Genomic DNA, 18,616 nt, shown 5'->3' with positions numbered 1-18,616 from the left:
TTGCCGTTCAAACTTCAAATAACCTGGATAGACCTTAAGCTCTTTTATTTATATGTGAAGCAAGAGTCGAGTACTTTAGAAGCTAACAATTAACTGGCTTGTCAAACCGCGACACAGTCAAGCGCTCTTGATAGGAATCTAATAAGAAAAGTTTCCGAAAAGTCTTTCATGCGGGCTCGACCTCTGAAATCCGAACGGATTCAGAGCGCTTGTCAGCTGCTTACTGAACCTTAAAATGCCTTTTGGCCCGCTTTTGTGGGTTTTGCATAGACAAACTTTCGTTTTTTTTGGAAAGCGCTTAAAACGTTTGCCAAACTTTATGCTTGCCTAATTATAAGTTAATTAATTCGAACTAAGAACAATGTCACATAAATAAGTTTTCATAGTTTTTACAGAGATCTTACATCTACCAGCTGCCAGCCATTGCTGGCAGTTGTGTCTTGAAAGTTGCGCACCAGACTGTCAGATTTCAGATTATTGGTTTGCCGACTGCCGACTGACTGCTTTTCATAGTCATAGAATCGATCCTCAGTGGGCCGCTTTTGGGCGGCTGGAGAGGAGGCTTCTTCCCGCGGCTGCTCGAAGCGCACCTTGCGATCGCTGCGCTTGTACGGCTGTGGCTCGTGGACATTGTACTGATGATGCAGCTCATCACCATGGCCATATACAGAGGTCTTGCCTGGGAAGTGACCAATTGGTCGATGTCCGCCAAAGGCGCCAATGTTTGCGCCTCCAATGCCACCAAATCCACCGAATCCACCGCCCAGACCACCGAGTCCGCCCAGAGATCCCAGCACGCCGCCAAATCCCAAAAAGCTGCTCACGTAGATTGCTAGCTTGACCAGGAATAGCGACTTCTTGAGCAGCAGACAAATGCCAGCAAAGAGCAGCGGCACCAGTGCCACCAAATTGAACTTCAATCCCAGCAGAACGGGCAGCAGATATTGTTTGGCCAACACTCGACCTAAACAATGGCAGCAATCATTATAAGTTATATTAAAAATATTACTTGGTAATGATTATATTTTTTAGGTTTTATGTTTTATGATGAAAATCAAGGATTATCATTAGTTTTAAGTAATTTAGTAAAGCTTACTCCATAATCCTTATTTTTGCTAAAAAAAAAAACAATAATAATCTTTATTTTTGTAAAAAAAAATCAAATTAAAAATGGTGATCATTAAATATGATTTTTGATTCGACAGTTATTTACGGATTCTGTGTAATTATTAGGAAAAAAAATTAGTTCTAGTAAAAAATTAGCTTTGTGATTCCTTTATAAACTTACTTCATAATCATTATATTTAATAAAAAAAAATATATATATATATAAAAAATATCATTATTTTTGATAAAAAAAAATAAATATCAACAGTAAGGATCGAAAATTATTTTTATTTTTTTCGCTCAAAATAAAACTCGACAGTAATTTACGGATTCTGTGTTATTATTAGGAAAAAAAATTAGTACTAGTAAAAAATTAGCTTTGTGATTCCTTTATAAGGATATGCCATAATATTGGTGAAAAGTCGAACACAGTATTCGTAAATTACTGTTGAGTTTTATTTTGATCGAAAAAAATATATATCATTTTTGATCATCACTTTTGATTTTTAATTTTTTTTTTATCAATAATAATGATAATTTTTGATTTTTATTTTTTTGATCAAAAATAAAGAATATTTCTGATTGTTATTTTTTTTTTTATCAAAAATAATGAATTTTTGAGCGAAAAAAAATTAAAATCATTTTTGATCAGCACTTTGGATTTTTATTTTTTTTTTATCAATTTTTTTTTTTATCAAAAATAATGATTATTTTTTATTTTTATTTTTTTTTTATCAAAAATAATGATCATGGTGTTAGTTTTATTAAATTATTCAAAACTAATTATTATCATTGAAAAAAAAAACGTGAAATATGAGAAATTTAAAAATCATGGCGAAAATGCAGAAATTGTAATATTATAAAGACTTTGATGTGAATCATTTTTTTCTAGGACAGTTTAAAGTTGTTTTTTTTTTATATTAAAAAGAAAAAATCAAAAATCAAAGTCATTTATTAATGACTTCCTTCAGTTAAATGATTGTTGTGATTGATATTTGCATAATATTCTTACCTGTGCTGCCATCGTCGTATCCAAATTGTCGCTCATCGTGTGCCCCACTGTCGAGCACAAACTCTGCCACACTATTTGCATCTGCTGTGGGTCCAATTTTGAACATCAGACCCGGATAAATGGCGTCCATGTGCCATTCCAAGCTGCGCTGTCCCATCACAGCGCCGGCATTCTCCAGTATGCCACGGAAATCCACGGGATCTGTATCCAGCACATTGACCAATGATCGACTCGCAGCTGTGTCGCTTTTGACTGCCACAATGTCATCCACAAAGCTGACATTTTCGCGCTCCTCAAAGCGTTGTATGAAATTCAGCGCAGATCGACCGAGACACTCCTTTAGCTTGGGTCGCTGTGATCCGCGGACACACTGCTTAAAGTGCTGCAGTTCCTCCAAGCTGACGCTTGAGAGATCACTGCTGCTGATGGTTCTCAAATGCAGCATGCTGATGATAAGCAGAAGAGCCTCCATGGGCGCCATGCTATACTCTGGACTTGTTGGGTTACGCTGATAGACTAAGCCTGCTGGAGAACTGACCCTTCTGTTTTATAGCCGGCTCTGTGGGAGCTCAGCTCGTTATACAATAATCAAACTCATATTTGGCCAAATTTGCTCGAGTTGAGTTCACTTTTTGCACATGTAATGCCGCCGTGGCCCAATAACGGAAATTGTTGTACATCAACGCCAAGTGGCTAACGCTTGTTGTTGTTTTTGTTGTTGTTGCTGCTGTCTGCATCATGGTCATGGTCAGTGCACACCGCAGTCCGTCGTCTACTGGCGACCCACTGTGCTAAGTTTTTCGCACATCTCGGCCATTATGTAATGACCCATTGTTGTTCCAGAAGAGTTATGAAACAGGCGCCACAGCTCAAATCTCAAAATTACAATACCTAATAGGCAGATCTATCAAATAAACGACAGCAATTATGATATTAACAAACATTTGCCACCCATTGTGACAAATTGGCAGCATAATAACCAACTAAAGCGAAACAATCTTCATTATATATTATGATGGAAAAAATACAATAATTTGCTGTTGGCAGGGTTAAAATGATAAGTAGAATTGATTACGTTTACCTTGACAGTCTGATATTTAAAATTAATTTATACTTAGGCCAATTGCATATAACTACGGTCCGGTTTTTCAATGTCTAGTTAAGGGGTTTGATAACTACATCAGAGTTATTCTGACGTAATATGTATAGAAATTGATGTCCAATTGAAAAATATCTAATTGTTAAAATTTAAGAAGACATTGAAAAACCGACCCTAAATACTATAATTTCTGATTAGTTTAAGTTGCCTTGTAAGGTAGCAGGACACTCATTCTTTGTAAAAATTTCATTATATTTTTTTTTTTTTTTTTTTTTTTATTAAGTGTAGAACCTGTACAACATAAAATGTACCTTAACAACACATGGATGGAACATTAAAAAATAGACCAAACCTCATAGTTCAGTATGAGGATTCTTTTATTATATTTAAAAAAAAAAAAAAAAAAAAAAATTCTATATATTTTTAATTTACGACAGTCTAAAAACTATTGCATACTTTTAGGCTGCAAATAAAAAGTAAGAAAATGTTTGGTGTTGCCAGTTAGTCAGAACTGAGTAACAAACTCTAAATAATAACCACAAAAACCAACAGATATTGGCTGCCAAGAAACCGTTAGGCAAAGGCAGAAAAACTTTGAATAATAAAATAAAATAAATGAATAAGGACCAAGTGAACTTGTAGTTACAAACTCTTCTTACACTCAATTCAATTAAAGGCCAATTAACACTTAAAATTGTTGCAAAAGTCAAACATATTTTGAGTCGGTAAAGTGTAAACGACATTGGTAAGTCAGACTGCAGGGGATTGGCAGTTGAAGTTGCAGTTATCTATCCAAATATGTGGAATTTTCAGCATTGGTTTTCCAATTGCAATTGCAAGCGCCTGCGACACACAAAATAAAAGAAATTGTATTATTAAACACTTTCACCGACAATATTTCAAATTCAAAGCCAACAAGATTTGCAGCAGGCGAACATTGTTTACATACATGTATGCGACCCATGTACAGTTTTGGCCATTTGGCATTTGCCATTCGACCATAAATTGCAGTTAGCTGAATGGGGCGTGCCCAATATCTTTGTATCATTGATATTGCACTCACAAACTTGGCCTAAACAGACTGAGGCGACATATGGCAAATCTACGTGTTGCAATTGCACAGCAGCAGCAAAAAAGCAGGTCGAAACTGAAGCATTGACTTTCATTTGATTTTGGAGCGACAGCGGATACCAGTGTGTCTTCATTGGGAGTTCCAGACAGAGCGAAAGATTAATGCGGATGGCGAGAGAGAGAGAGAGAAAGAATCAGTATTTCAAAGCCAATGGCAGGCCAGGAAGTCACTTGGTTAGCTGTGTATTGTTTTTGTTGCTTCTTTGACTGTGACTGTGACTCTGACTGTGTATCTGACTCTGACTTTGACTCTGACTCTGACTCTTGGACTGAGTACGCCTCAGTGCGCACGTTGCAAGTGAAATTTTGTTGCGCAGTGTCTGTGATTTTGTGTGTCGCACATGCAATTGATATCACTGGCCTCATTTGCCCTAGTTGGTAATACATTTTATTAGTGAAAGAGTGAAAGCATTTCGTTTTAACAAATGCGTCGCACGTTGCGTATGCGCAATTTATACTCGTTTAGTAACAACACCTTTTCTACCTGTCAAATGCAAACGAATTTCAGTAACAGATAAATGCGGCTTTATTGAGTTTCAGTTGATTTTTCTGTGTGTGTGTCTGTGTGTGTTGTTGAGGCATTGCTGAGGGGTGGGGGGCGAACATTGACTTAACAGTTGTTGTTGTGCTTTTTGGGCCTGCACCAAGCAGCAGTTCAGTGTTAATAAGCTCAAGATTTAACATTATTGAGTTATACAAATAAATACAATAAAATTGAAGTTGTAAGTTATAAGTAAGTAAGTAGTTAATAGTATATAGTAAAGCTTTTGACAGTAAATTATTACAATAATACAAAAAAGCAGTCACTAAAGTACGGTTTAGTTTAGTTAAGTTTAGTTTTAGTTTATATGGTGCTCTGCCCAAAATTGCCGCCCCCTTTCTCCGGCTGCAACTGCAGCCATATTTCAACTTATTAGCTATGATTTGAGTACTGACAAATTTTGTAACACTGTAACAAATTGATTTCTCTTGATGATGGCGCCATTGCTTGAGTTATGCTATAAATAAATTAAATAAATAAAATAAATTAAACGAGAGCGTCGCACTCTCTTTCTCTTTCCCTTTCATTTCTTTTCATTTTTGTTTCATTTGATTTGTGTATTGCACTAAATTGCTGTTCCACTTTGGCAACTCGACTCGCTTATTGCTTATACGCCGCATAGGCCAAGTTCTGGGCCTCGTTTGCGTGCAGTGACCGACCGTAGCTGTGCTCGTGCTCGTAATGTGGATGCGCAACAACCTCGTAGTTCTCCTTCTTGGACTCCATCAGCTTCTTCAGGCCAATGATGCCGGACAGCAACAGCGCAATCTTGCCAATGACCAGAGCCTTGAATGAGATGAGAGCCAAGAAGCCAATGGCCAGTGGCAGCAGAGCGGCCATCTTCAGCTTGAAGAGCATCAACAAGGGCATCAGATACTTCTTCTTCTCCTTCTTCTTGCCGCGAGCTAAAAGTGGAAATTATATTTTAAAAAAAATATAAAAAATAAATTTAGTTTGTTGTTATATTATTAATAGGAGTTGGCATGCTATACTTTCGCTAGTTTATGCTCGATTTGTGTTGTCCATTTGCTTGTTAGCTGCTCATTAGCAACTGGAGCACAAAATAATTAATAATGCAACAACAGACACAACATAGATAGCAAACACAAACAGGATCGACCGCTTTCTATGAGCATGAAAAGAAAGTAAGCCTAACAGACTAACTAAAATGCAATTAATTGCAGCAACAAGTTTGTTGCAACGCCTTGTGGCAACTGTCAATGCACCGCTAGATAAGATGCAGCAGGATGCATTCCTGATCCGTGACCTCAATGTGGCTAGAAGCTAACAGTGAAAACAGGATTTAGGCATTCTGCACACACATTGTTGCAGACGAAGATGCGGCTGCAACTGACATTGGTAATTGCACCACTAACCCAAATTGGCAACGAGCCACAGAACCAGTAACCAGTAAGCAGTAACCAGAACAACAACAGAACAACTCTTGACCAGCTACTCAATTCTCAGATCGAAAATGTGAGTTGTGATTGCAGTTGTAATCATGAGATAGTTCATGTAATACTCACATTCCTCGAGGGCGCGTTGCATGTCCTGAATGGAGTCCTTGGGCACCTTAAATTGCAGTGTATGTGTGCCAAAGAAGCGTGCCACACGCTCAACCAGCAGGGAATCCACCTCGGATTCGCGTGCCTCTGCCTCCTCGGGTAAGGCCACATCATTCAGGGAACGTCCAACTGGTATGTCATCGGTTTTCACCAGAGCAATGCCCTCGGTCAGCCTCACATCGCCGTTCTCCGTATCAAAGTAGTGCAGGGCACGTTCCTGTTGGAAATATACACGTTGGTTGTTGGTTGGTTTGTTAGCCAATTGACAACTGTGCCGCCATTTTGTTGCTTTACCTTCATGCATAACACCATCGAGCGTTCGCCGCAATCCTTGACCATTTTCAGGGCGCTCGTCAGCAAGCTGTCCGCCTCGGAGGCAGCAGCTGCCGTGGTTGCCACCAGAGCGAACAGACACACGAATTTCAGCATGATTGTTAATTTGTTTATTTTGATTTTCTTTTTTTTTTATTGTTGGTTGGTTGTAGGGGGTTAAGTCACACAACACTTGACACTGGGCTGGTTATCCTTTGGGGCACTGACTGTGCGTGCCTTGTAGGGTATTTGTTAAGTTGTTCAATTGAGTTGAGTTGAGTGCACTGCGCTCGATTGGCTTGTTCGATCTGTCGGTCAGAAGGCAATCCGTAAACTGTGACTACAACACGCACGCGGATCGAGTTTTATTCCCGGCCAGCAGCGCAGTCGCTAACGACGACGACGGCGACGTTGACGACGTTAAACACGACGCGAGTTGCCCGCTAGCCGCATTCCCACATCCCCGCAATACCCTCACCAAGCGACCTCCATCGGCTACATCGGCACACACACACACAGTAGCCAAGCTTAGAATTTAAATAAACAACCTGGCTAAGACGACGACGATGACGACGACCACAACCACAACCACAATCACAACGACGAAGCGCATCGGTTGCGTCTGCTAATGCAACCTGGCGTGGCATGGCCTGTGCTGGCCTGGCCTGTCCGAGATTTCAGTGTGTGCGTGTGCAGCGGCGACTTCGTGGACGTAGATGTCGCAGTCGTCGCCTTCGTCTTCGTCTTCGTCGTCGTCGTCGTCGTCGTCTTCGTCTTCGTCTTCGTCGTCGTCTTCGACATTGGCTTTGACTCTGGCTTTGGCTTGTTAGCGGCTGTTGCTGTTGTTGGTGTTGTTGTTTGTCAACAGACAAACACTTAAGCAGCACTTAACTATTTGCACACTCACACTCACACTCACTCACACACACGCACACCCACAAACATGGAAAGGTAGTTGCTTGTGTGGTCGCTAAATTGTATTGGTCAGTGTTTAAGTCATCTGACAGCACAAAATTTGTATTTCGATATGTACACTGATCAAAAAATTGTTCTAAAATTAAGATTTTGGTCTCAAAACTAAGAATTTTGTTTTAAATAATGCGTCGCAAACATAAAATGCTTAGATAAAGAAAACACATCTTGCATTTAAGAACATTTCAAATAAGACCAAGTTCTTATTTAAGAATGACAGTTGTTGAGTTTTAATAAAAAATTAAAAATTTTTAAAATTTATCATTTTTTATTTATTTATTTTTTTTAAATTTTAATTTGTATTCTGTCTTGGTAATATTATAAATGTTATTTTAATATTTTACGAGTGGGAATTCGAACCGGCGTCTACTGCTTCACAACAGAGCGCTATGGGGCTACCAATTATTATTATTATTATTATTATTATTATTATTATTATTATTATTATTATTATTATTATTATAATTATTATTATTATTATTATTATTATAATTATTATTATTATTATTATTATTATTATTATTATTATTATTATTATTATTATTATTATTATTATTATTATTATTATTATTATTATTATTATATATGAAATAATAATACATATTTATACTTTCCTAACAATTTAAGATTTTTTTCCCTGTATTAAGAACTTTGATTTTTTAAATTAATAATCTTAGTATAAGTAATATGGTCTTAAAATGTTCTTATTTTAAAAACAGAATATTTAAAATGAATGTTCTTGATTTTAGAAGTTGATCTTTTTTTTCAGTGTAAATCGCAAATTGAAGGCGCCTGCATTTGGCACACTTACTGGTGGGTGAGAACCACAGCCATTTGATGAAAACCACAGCAACCACAACAGTAACAGTAACAAACAGAAAGTGCTATAAATGCTGAGACGGTCGACTGATCGATCCATTAGAAATTGCAGACACGTGACTTGTGGTGTGGCATAAATGCTGGCTAATCAAACACCACACCACTCCCCTTCAAACCACACCACACCACACCCCACCATATCAACAGCACTACTTATGATGGCGTCAATAGCTCGAAAGAAACCGCAACAAGTATAGCTCAAATTGGAGTAAAATAGAAAATTAACTAGTTTGCAGGCGGCATGGATAAAAAAATTTCACTTTAATTTTGCTTTTTATTTATGTATTTGTTTTTCTCCATCTCACTTAAAGCCCCATAATGTATCTACTCCACACTTACACGTACATATGTACAAATACTCGTACATGAATCGTATATCTGACATTTGCACAGAAAAGCAACTCAAGAGTTTCATATCAATTTAATTTTATTTAATGTTAGTTTAATTTTTACCTTATCTATCAGTTTTTCTTATATTTCTATGTAAACTGACTAAAATAGATTGCAAGTTGAAATTATGTTAAAGGTAATGAAAGCTGAATTATATAAAATAAACTATAAACTTAATATTTATTAGACTAATAAAATATTTGAACAAATTTGAAGTACAGTAACTGCAAGTCGACTACTCCCGAATTTAGCCATGTTAGTTTATCGTGTTTGTGTAATTTACGCATTAGTCAAGTACCTAAAAGAAAGTGATGAATGTTCAGATTTGCAAGCTACTAAAAAAAACTCGATTTAAGATGCAAAGCAAAGCAAACCAAATTTTTGTAGCTGATTATCTACTTAGTCCAAATACTACATAGTTGATGGGCCGAAAGGTGTTGATGTTATTTTTCAAACTGATGGCATATGCAAATGCCATGAACGTGGACATAGATGGATGTGCCAGGTTGTGACGTGACTTGACTCCAAACTCGATTGTGGGTGATTACCGTGATAACCAGGTGTTGGCTGTCTTCAGCACGCTTCAGTTGGAGTTTTGTGTAGGGCATGTCCAAGTCGACTTGTCAGTTAAATTGTTAGCGGACTAGTTAACATCTTGGCAATTATTTTACCTACATGCGTATGCGATGAAAGTGAAATAGTTTTATAGCTGACATCGGACATTAAAGATATATATTCGTATTCGTCTTTGAATATTTTGATTATGCAACGGTCGATTTTGTTGAAGATTTGTCTTCAGGGTTAGAGAAACGCAATAAAAGCGATTATATTTTGTTTAGGGCATAAGAAAGTCGCATTAGCAAAATAAATAAACTATTAAAACTGCGAGAGTTGCTTGCAAATTGACTTATTAAAACATTCTATATTCTGTATCTCTCTGAGTTCCTCTTCCGTTTAGTTTAAACGACTTGATGACATCAGTTAGGAATGCAAAAAAATACTCTTTCAAGCATTTAATTCCGTTTATGTGGCATCAGCTTTCATTTGACGTGCTGCCTACTTAAGTCAAATAAACCGTGTTGATCCTCAGCTGCCCAACCCCTTTACAGTGGCATCTTCCAAATTGACACCTTTTTTTTTTGAAAGTTTCACTTTCATTGCCAGTTGACTTCACCCCCGTCTTCGTCTCCGTCAATGTCTGTCGCCGTGACCAACGATGTGAATTCCGGGTAGCTCTGCTCAGCTCTCGCTGTGTTGTGCTGTGCTTGGGTAATTTTCAATTAATGAAAGTGTTGGCCAGACCCACAAATTGTGACGTCAACAATTAAAGTAAAAGGCCGCCTCAACTTACATTGGATTAGGCCGCAAAGAGCGTGGGAATTACAGCCGCATTTAAATAAAGTCAAACAATTTATTCATTCAATTGGTTCAATGTTCTACTCTGAACTCGGCAGCTCATTAATATTTCGTGCAGAGTGCCAAAGTGAAAATGTCGCATACCACAACAGCAGCAAAAACAATAATAACAAAACAATTGAAACAAGTGAAGAGTTGCTTGATCTATGAATATTGCATTGGACTTGGCCAGACTCTGTGCACGGCTAAATAATAAATGTGCTCGTAGTTTTGGTAGAAAGCGAAGCACAGTTAATGTTGCGATTGCTGCTTTTTTTTCTTTAGCTTTTTAGCACGCACGTAAGCGCTTTTGAAAAATGTTATCATAAATTCAGCAAACGTGATTCGGGCGTGGTTTCTGACAGACTCAAACAGTTGAGGGTGATGGAGTTTTTTTTTGGTTTTTTTTAGCAAAGTTTACTATATTTAGTTAACACTTACTTAGGCCTAACACACACATTTAGTTCGTTATACATACAAGTACATAATCAAATTAAGCTAAACATTATTTCTTATTCAGACAATTCATGCGGCAATCGTTTCTTTGGTTTACTCCAAATCTCAGCACTCCCAATCGAAGTCCAAATGCAAATGCAAGATCCGCAAGCTGTCGACTGCTCTACAAGCTCTTGGTGCTTCCCGCTGACTCCTTGGCCGGTTTCCAGCCGCTGTAGGCCAAGTCAAGATCACGTCCCCAGCCGGAATGACCGCCAGAAGAGACGACAACCTCGTGCGAGGATTCCTTGCCACCGCCGCCGCCACTGAGTAGCTTCTTGATGCCAATGATGGAGGCCAGCACCAGGGCAAGTTTGGATACAATTAGAGCTTTGCCCGCCAGCATGGCCAAGGCACCATATGCAATGGGCACAAAGGTGCCACCGAGTAGCAGTGGAATCATTATGTAGGCACCGCTTCCCTTCTTGTCCTTCTTTTTGCGACCCTCCATCGTGTTGCTGTCCGCATCCCGCAAATCGGGAAACTTGATCTACTTACAGGCGCCAAATGAGTAGCAGTTGCTTGTCAAGAGACTCTCCCAACGGGACTTACCTGTAGCGTGTGATCCTGCAGAAAGCTAGCCAAACGCTTCATGATCATGCTATTTAAGACCTGATCCTTGGCATCAAAGCCACGCGGCAGCACCGCCTCAATGTCCTGCTCCGTGATTGGCGGCAGATGAGCGCGCTTCTGCATCTCATCTCCGCTGGCCACAAACTGTATACCCTCGAACAGTGGCAACGATCTGGCCGTGCGGAAAGCCTTCTCCAGACCAGTCAGCAGCTTCAGCTTGAGGCAGACGGACATGTTTTCGCCCGTGCACTGCTGATAAATGCGGTACACCAGGGACAGATCCTTCCAGATTCCTGTTGCCGAGGCACCCGAGTTAGTTGACTGTACCGCTGGCTGTTGACTCTTTTGCTCCGCTGCCAATCCATTGATGTGATTGAAGCTGGTGCTGCGTGCACTTGTCGCTGGCAGCCAGCAGAATATTATCAGCAGTGCCGCCACATGCCACACGTATTTGATCATGACTGTGATTAGCTGTGCGTGCGTGTGTGTGTGTCTGTGTGTGTGTATGTCGGTGTGAATGCAATCCTTGGGCTATCCTTGCTACTGCTCCGTTGATGGCAAAAACTCTTGCTGGGCGCTGCACTTAAGATTATCAACTGAGTGGTGGAAAGCGCATTGTATGCATTTTATACCGCCTGCCACATTTCTTGTCGGCCAATTGCGCCTGGGTGCATGTCAAGCGGCAGCTGAAATTGAAAAATACAAGAAAAAAACACAGTGAAAAAAAAAAAACTCATTTTGTTTTAGTCTAAATATCACGGCAATTAGTCGGTCGGACTTGCTGGCTGGCTTAAAGCAGGCCTTGGCCAGAGGCTGGTGGCCATTGAAGCTGCGCTTTCGTGATTTCGCTGCGAAAGCAACCGAATTTTGTTCAGCCAGAGTAAGCGCTGCAATTTCATTTGTAATTATAACACACAACTAACAGCTCGTTCTAAGCTATTGAGTTTTCATTCGCATGTAAAACAGAGCGAGCTGAGCGTGCGTGCCTGCCTAGGCACAGATAAACAGAGGCTGCCACATGCCACAGCAACAGTCAGGGTAACAGCCACAGACTTAGCCATATGCCGATGCCATTGGCATTGAATGTAGCTGCCAAACTGTTTCATACAAGTAAGCCAAGTTCTTTTAAGACGTTGCTTAGTAGATCGGAACACTACTGTTTTTTTTTTGGTTTTCGTTTCTTAATACATTTTAATCACAGATTCACTGTCGTCCCACAATTTCTCAATTTGTAAACTTAACTTTTCTTTTTACAAACATATGTGAGCACAAAACTCTGGTTTTGTTGTACAGTTTAAGCAGCCGTTGAGAAACCAATTTGAGTAAAAATAAAAACAAATCCTAATACTTTCAAGTGGCTGATATTTTCAACAAATAAATATAATATTGACTTATTTATTAATCAAATAAAAAATAAGTTAATAATTTTAAAACTATGTCTAAGTCGTTGTAATAAAAATTATTTAAGTTTAATATTGCCACAAACAAGTTTAAGTCTACACCTAAAACCAAACATGTTGTCACTTAAAAAAAAAAATTATTGCATACTTTGCGGCGGTTGCTGAATATGATTAACGAAAACTGAAGCTGAAAGCGCAACACTAAACGAAAGAGTTAAGACACAAACTTGCTCTATCTTAACGAAAGCAAACGCAACCGAGGAAGCTTTTTTTATTTAAAATAAAAAAGTACACTATTAATGATTTTTGAAAAAATAAAATTGATAAATTTGACAAAATTTCTTGCAAATGTTTGAAATAAATTTGGCACCAAATGTGGATCAGCGAAATAATAATCAAATATTGATTAAAAAATAATCTTCTAGATACAAGTCTCTTTGAGATTTACTCATTCCACTATAATATATGAGAGCAAAACGAGATTAAATCTCGAAGACAAGTTAAGTCTCCGAACTCTTACTACTTTTACTTTGAAGATGAATATCTTTAAATACTCAAGTTTAATAAATTAAAAACTGCGATAATATCATCATAGTATTTAATCAATGTACCATAAATCCAGTGACTACGCGATCAATTATACACAATTGTGGTTAACTAACTGAACTATTTAACTTGTATTAACAGCAACAAATCAGCCGTTAAGTCATTGTGAGGAGTTATAAAACAGTTTCAGTGTTTTGCTGTCAGATCGCGTGTCTAATTAACTTTCAATTAATCATAAACAATAATCGTAACTGCTCATGGAAGCGATTAATAAATTTAACGCTTCCATGAACAACAATAGCTGGAACAACAATTGCAGCAATCATAATTTAATGCGTGTTTTATGAGTGTGGGAAAACTTGTTGGAGCGGAAAATGATGACAGCAACACAACGACTAACATTATCATAGGGCAAACAGGTGAATTTTCTGTGTTGGAAAGCGCAATGCAAGGCCGACCGATCAGGTTGGCATTTGTTCTGCTGACCTGCTTTCTTAGGCAGACTCGGAGGCAGAGTCAGAACCAGAGTCGAAGCATGATCTCGAGCCAAACTCGTTTTCATTGCGCTTGCGACAACGTTGACGCCCTTCTAGGCACCAGCTTGGCATGGCATCCACTTGGTTCAGCCTCGGGTCCGTTGACAGTGAAATTGCAAGCAAATTGGGCACTGCACTGAAGTACACTGTGCACGATTCTTAGCACAAGAAAATACAGACAGAGAGACCTGAATTATCTCTCTCATTGGAGCGTGTGTGCGCAATTCGAAATTCGCTGCCGGCTTATGAATTATTGTAAATTTTGTGGCTGTTTATCTGGTTTTCAGAATGTGAAATTGGTAGCCAGCTTTTGCACCAGTTTTGTTTTTTTGTCTCACAGCTGCAACCACATTTCTCTAGCGGCACTCTTGAGCCGTCGCGGCTGCCACACAACGGTAATTCGCTCCAAATCACATGTGCAGGCTTTCATTTTGGGATTTCGATTTGCATAAGCCAACAAAATTGAAGAAATAGACAAAGTGCCGATCAATGAAAGTGGAAAGCATTTTACACCACATGCAAGTCAGATAATTGAAAAGCATCTATCCCATTTGTTTCCCTACAAAGTAGATATTCCAAGGCCAGAGATGTGTTAGAAACGAAATCAAAGAAGAAGTTGGCAAACATTCAAGGTCAAAGGAAAAAAAAATTTACTCGACCAAGTTATAACAAGAAAAGAATAGAGAAATGAGAGAAGAATGAGAGTAACACCATTTTCGAAAGGCCTACAGCCAGCATATCATCAGTGTCACATTCTAATGATGCCCACATGGCACAAAGTAACCCATGTTTTTGTGATTGTTGTTGTTGTTGGTGTTTTTGTTTTTGGTGTCACATAATTTCCCACTTTTAATAGACATTTTGTGCTGAATTCAGCAGATTATTTCTTAAGAGTCTAAAGCTGGACAATGGTCACTATTCACCTTAACTTTGCTGACTGCTTGAGTTGTTAGCCATAATGCGCGTTCGTTTGACTTGTTTTTACTTGACACCCGAAAACGTTTTTGACCATGTCCATAAACTGGCATTTCTACAGCTTTTCACTACACATTTTCAATGCATTTACTGTTGCTCTTTTTGTTGATATTGTTGTTGCTGCTGTTGCCGTTGCCTAACTGTTTACTTTCACTGTCTGTGGCTGACAGTTTTAGCCACAACGGTAGCCAGCGGGGCACACTTTCGACCACATATTTGTCTGTTGTTTGGCTTGGCCAGCTGCCTTGGTCAAACTCATAATTATTTACACCTCTTAACGACAAAGTCTTTAAAATTCGCTTAGTCAACTAGGTCGCAAATCAATTTCACTTTAAATGAAAGCAGTTGCCTTGCATTCTTACCAAAGATGGATCTGTCTTGGACATTATGCACAACCATTTTGACCACAATGTCCAGCCAGATTATATTTGATTTGCTGCTCTGTTGTTGTTTCGCTTTCACCTAAAAAAAGTAAACTCAATGTTGATTTTTCATAGATTTTTTATTTATTAATCTTCCTTGCTTGTTTTATTTTCATGTTGCTGTTTTTATTTTTATTATTTTTTTTTTTGTACTTAATTTTTTCTTCATTCTTTAATGACATGCATTTATTACAGAGAAAATATGCTGTATAAAAGAGATTTACATTCTTTGTGTGTGATTTGTGATTTGTGATTTATGTGTTTTTGTTTCTTCTGTGAGTTGCCCATTTCTGCAGATTCTATGCTTCTAACTGTAGTTCCTATAATGTAAAAGTGCCGTTCGAATCTGCTTAGCATATGTATTTAAATCAAAGTTGACGACTTAAAGTTTTGAAATGATTTAAACAAATATTTTTAAGTTTAATAAAAATAAGTTAAAATCATAAAGCCAAAACAAATGCCGACCAAATCGCTGATATTTCAAATACAATTGCATGAGTAACAAACAGAAAAATTACTACAGTGAACTATGGTTACAGAGAACGTACGTGCGTGCTGTTGGAAAGTAGATCGTTTGAAAGTGACAGCATATAGACAGAGCTGAAGAAATGGTGAGAGCGTGAGATAGTGACAGAAAAGACAGAAATAGTAGCAGAAAAAAGGACAGATATAGAAATAGAGAGAGAGAGAGAGAGAGATGAAGAAAGAGAAAGAGAGATAGAAATAAAGGAAATACTGTGTGAGATGCTGAGAAATGAAGTTGTAAAATGGAGTGAGAAAGTTGAAGAGTTATAGTGGAAAATAGAAATGGAAATTATAGTTTTGCTGAGTTCAGTTCAGTTTTGTGTGCATTAGGGCAGAAAAACTATGGCAAGTTATGGCGTAAATATGACCAAAACTATGACTCGAAAGACAGATTCATAGATGGATAGATGAGTTCAGATAGATTGTGTGAAAGATACTGATAGACATTAGATATAGTTGAGTTAAAGCTAGTAGTAGGCATGCTTGCTGTTGTTGCTGTAGTTGCTATTGTTGTAATGTAAGACTAGAATTGCATGTATAGAGTACAGAATAGCATAATGTAGAGTATGATAGAGCATAGCATTAGTTAGATAGTTCAAACAGTTGCATGGCAACCAACAAAGTTTTGGTATAGTCTCTAGATGGATAGTAAGTATGTGATAGACAGTGATAGCGATAGATAGATTGATAGAGCCATAGAGAATGTGTGACTCAGAGATTGTGAAAGAGACTGTGCGTTCGTAAGAAACAGCGATAGATTGATACAGAGTATGTGTATGTGGATGATAAGGTGTATGTGTGTATGTGTGTGTGCGGAAGTCCTTGTGCCAGCTTAGACCTAAGGCTAAACGCTGCTCGGAGTCGCCGCCTGGGCTTATGAGTATTTGAAACATTTGCATAAGGTACCGACTTCAACTCTCGCTTTTGTGTTTTTTTTTTTTTACAAACTTAACTTTAGCTTTAAAAGTTACGAATACATCGAAGTATCTATGTGTTTATGAATGCATGCATATAAAGCAACTAAATGCACAAACCTAAAGTGGCTCTGGATATTTTTGCATTATTCTTCTTCTCTTTTCGCTACGTTGTCGTTTAGCTGAACATTTGTGATTTGTGATTTGTTTACTTTGTGGCTTAGTTTCTGCTCTTTGCGTTTTTCGTGTGAAAAAATAAATAAAATAAATTATATTAATAAATAATTAAAACGAACGATAAGTAATATGTGTTCCTCTTCAAGAGTCTGTGTGTGAGCGATGTCGCTCAAATCAGTGGTTGTTGTGGTTCGTGTTCGTGTGATTGTGGTTGTGGTTGAATGGTTATTTTGTGGTTTGAGTGGTTCCTGACTGTGTCGTCGTTTAAGCCTGAGGCTTCTGGGCACCGTAGGCCAGATCCTGGGCATCGATGGAGCGTCCCCAGCCACCATGACCACTGCTACCATATGAGGCCGAGGAGGCACCCGCATCGGCGCTGTAACCGCTGCCATATGAGTCGTGGCTGACCGAGTGGCTGGCACTGTGATGGGGATGGGCGACCACTTCGTAGGTGACGTGCTTCTCCTGCGATAACAGCTTCTTCAGCCCAATGACGGCCGACAGCACCAGAGCGATCTTACCAATGAGCAGAGCTTTGCCGGCAATCAAAGCGATGGCGCCCAGCAGCAGAGGCAACAGAGCGGCGGCCTTCAGGGCAACCAGAGCCAGAATGGGGCCCAAGATTTTGGCGGCCTTCTTCTTCTTGCCGCGGCTCTCCTCAGGCGCATTGGGATCATTGCTGCCAAACAGTGACTCAGAGGCATCTTCGAGAGCGCGTCCAGTCGAGCTAACAGCCTGCACAATGTCGGCTCCCTTCAGCTCCACCTTGATGGTGTGCGAGTTGAGGAAGCTGCTGATGCGATTGAGTGCCAGTGACTCGAACGATTCATCGCCAGAGATGGAGCGAGCGGCTTCTTGTGCTGGCGCATCCGAAGAACGCACCACAGTCACGCCCTCAGTCAGGGCAAACTGGTCGCGAGCGCCGAGCACCTTGTCGACAAAGTTGAACAGCTTGTACTTGACGCACGACACCGAATCCTTGCGTAGACAGTCGCTATAGATGCTATCCATAATGTCGTTCTCAGCGCCGATGGCATTGCGCGCATGTCCGCGCGTTTCCTCGGCGGGGAGAGCAGCGGTCAGTGTGACCAAACACAAGACACCGAAAATAACTTTATTGTTTGCCATTTTATTGCTTGTTGGTATTGTTTCTGTTGTTGTTATTGTTGCACTTGTTCTTGTATAGTCCTTAGAGAACTGAGCACTTTGTTGGCTTTTATACCGCACACAAATCGACAAAACGCACTTTCTCTTTTGGTTAACTTTTGCTTGGAGCTGAGAGTCTTGCACTATGCCACACAACGCTGCTGTTGGCTGCTGTGTTGCTGCTTTGACGGGTTAGGATGAAATGATACAATTTCCCAATGCTCACGACAATTTATATAGGCGGCATGCTCATCTGCTGCTGCTGCTGCGACGAACGAAAGCATTTCTGCTCGCCCCAAGAACTGGTCGTGCAAGTTTCTCGCTTAAGTCTTTCGTTTTGCCAGCCAACGGTAACGCGCTGCCGTCGACATTGGCTTGACTTTGGTTGGCTTGTCTTGTCTTGCCTTGGCTTGGCTCGGTTTGGCTTGGCTTGGAAAAGCATTGTTACTTTAATTTGTTAGCCATATGCTCAGTGGTCGTCTCTCGCTTTGCGCTGCTTTCGCT

General features: G+C 39.2%; 4 protein-coding genes across 4 annotated transcripts; all 4 read right to left on the bottom strand.

Moving 5' to 3' along the window:
* Positions 1-377: 377 nt before the first annotated feature.
* On the bottom strand, positions 378-2,600 carry LOC117791840. The gene is made up of 2 exons (XM_034631740.1): positions 2,120-2,600; positions 378-964 (listed from the first exon to the last, which is right to left on the bottom strand). The coding sequence occupies exons 1-2, from the start codon at positions 2,598-2,600 to the stop codon at positions 390-392; spliced, it is 1,056 nt and encodes a 351-aa protein (XP_034487631.1). The 3' UTR covers positions 378-389.
* Positions 2,601-4,857: 2,257 nt separating this feature from the next.
* LOC117790450 lies at positions 4,858-7,099 on the bottom strand. Its single transcript, XM_034629904.1, has 3 exons — positions 6,750-7,099; positions 6,417-6,672; positions 4,858-5,795 (listed from the first exon to the last, which is right to left on the bottom strand). Exons 1-3 carry the CDS (start codon positions 6,882-6,884, stop codon positions 5,491-5,493), a joined length of 696 nt encoding a protein of 231 aa, XP_034485795.1. The 5' UTR covers positions 6,885-7,099; the 3' UTR covers positions 4,858-5,490.
* A 3,694-nt stretch (positions 7,100-10,793) lies between these two features.
* Positions 10,794-11,930, bottom strand: LOC117791759. The gene is made up of 2 exons (XM_034631634.1): positions 11,451-11,930; positions 10,794-11,388 (listed from the first exon to the last, which is right to left on the bottom strand). The coding sequence occupies exons 1-2, from the start codon at positions 11,928-11,930 to the stop codon at positions 11,023-11,025; spliced, it is 846 nt and encodes a 281-aa protein (XP_034487525.1). The 3' UTR covers positions 10,794-11,022.
* Positions 11,931-15,518: 3,588 nt separating this feature from the next.
* Positions 15,519-18,282, bottom strand: LOC117792438. The gene has a single exon (XM_034632593.1). It carries the CDS (start codon positions 18,092-18,094, stop codon positions 17,231-17,233), a length of 864 nt encoding a protein of 287 aa, XP_034488484.1. The 5' UTR covers positions 18,095-18,282; the 3' UTR covers positions 15,519-17,230.
* Positions 18,283-18,616: the final 334 nt, after the last annotated feature.

The sequence above is a fragment of the Drosophila innubila genome, assembly GCF_004354385.1.
Source record: "Drosophila innubila isolate TH190305 chromosome 3R unlocalized genomic scaffold, UK_Dinn_1.0 2_E_3R, whole genome shotgun sequence".
NCBI classification, from domain to species: Eukaryota; Metazoa; Arthropoda; class Insecta; order Diptera; family Drosophilidae; genus Drosophila; species Drosophila innubila.
This window is presented reverse-complemented; position numbering and strand designations above follow the sequence as displayed.

Excerpts from the sequence above, each read along its gene's own strand:
- LOC117791840 (XM_034631740.1), bottom strand. The coding sequence starts at position 2,600 with ATGGCGCCCATGGAGGCTCTTCTGCTTATCATCAGCATGCTGCATTTG. Across the intron at positions 965-2,119 it reads ATACGACGATGGCAGCACAG|GTCGAGTGTTGGCCAAACAA; the intron begins GTAAGAATATTA and ends GCCATTGTTTAG.
- LOC117790450 (XM_034629904.1), bottom strand. The coding sequence starts at position 6,884 with ATGCTGAAATTCGTGTGTCTGTTCGCTCTGGTGGCAACCACGGCAGCT. Across the intron at positions 6,673-6,749 it reads CGATGGTGTTATGCATGAAG|GAACGTGCCCTGCACTACTT; the intron begins GTAAAGCAACAA and ends TATTTCCAACAG. Across the intron at positions 5,796-6,416 it reads GCAACGCGCCCTCGAGGAAT|CTCGCGGCAAGAAGAAGGAG; the intron begins GTGAGTATTACA and ends TTCCACTTTTAG.
- LOC117791759 (XM_034631634.1), bottom strand. The coding sequence starts at position 11,930 with ATGATCAAATACGTGTGGCATGTGGCGGCACTGCTGATAATATTCTGC. Across the intron at positions 11,389-11,450 it reads TGCAGGATCACACGCTACAG|ATCAAGTTTCCCGATTTGCG; the intron begins GTAAGTCCCGTT and ends GCCTGTAAGTAG.
- LOC117792438 (XM_034632593.1), bottom strand. The coding sequence starts at position 18,094 with ATGGCAAACAATAAAGTTATTTTCGGTGTCTTGTGTTTGGTCACACTG.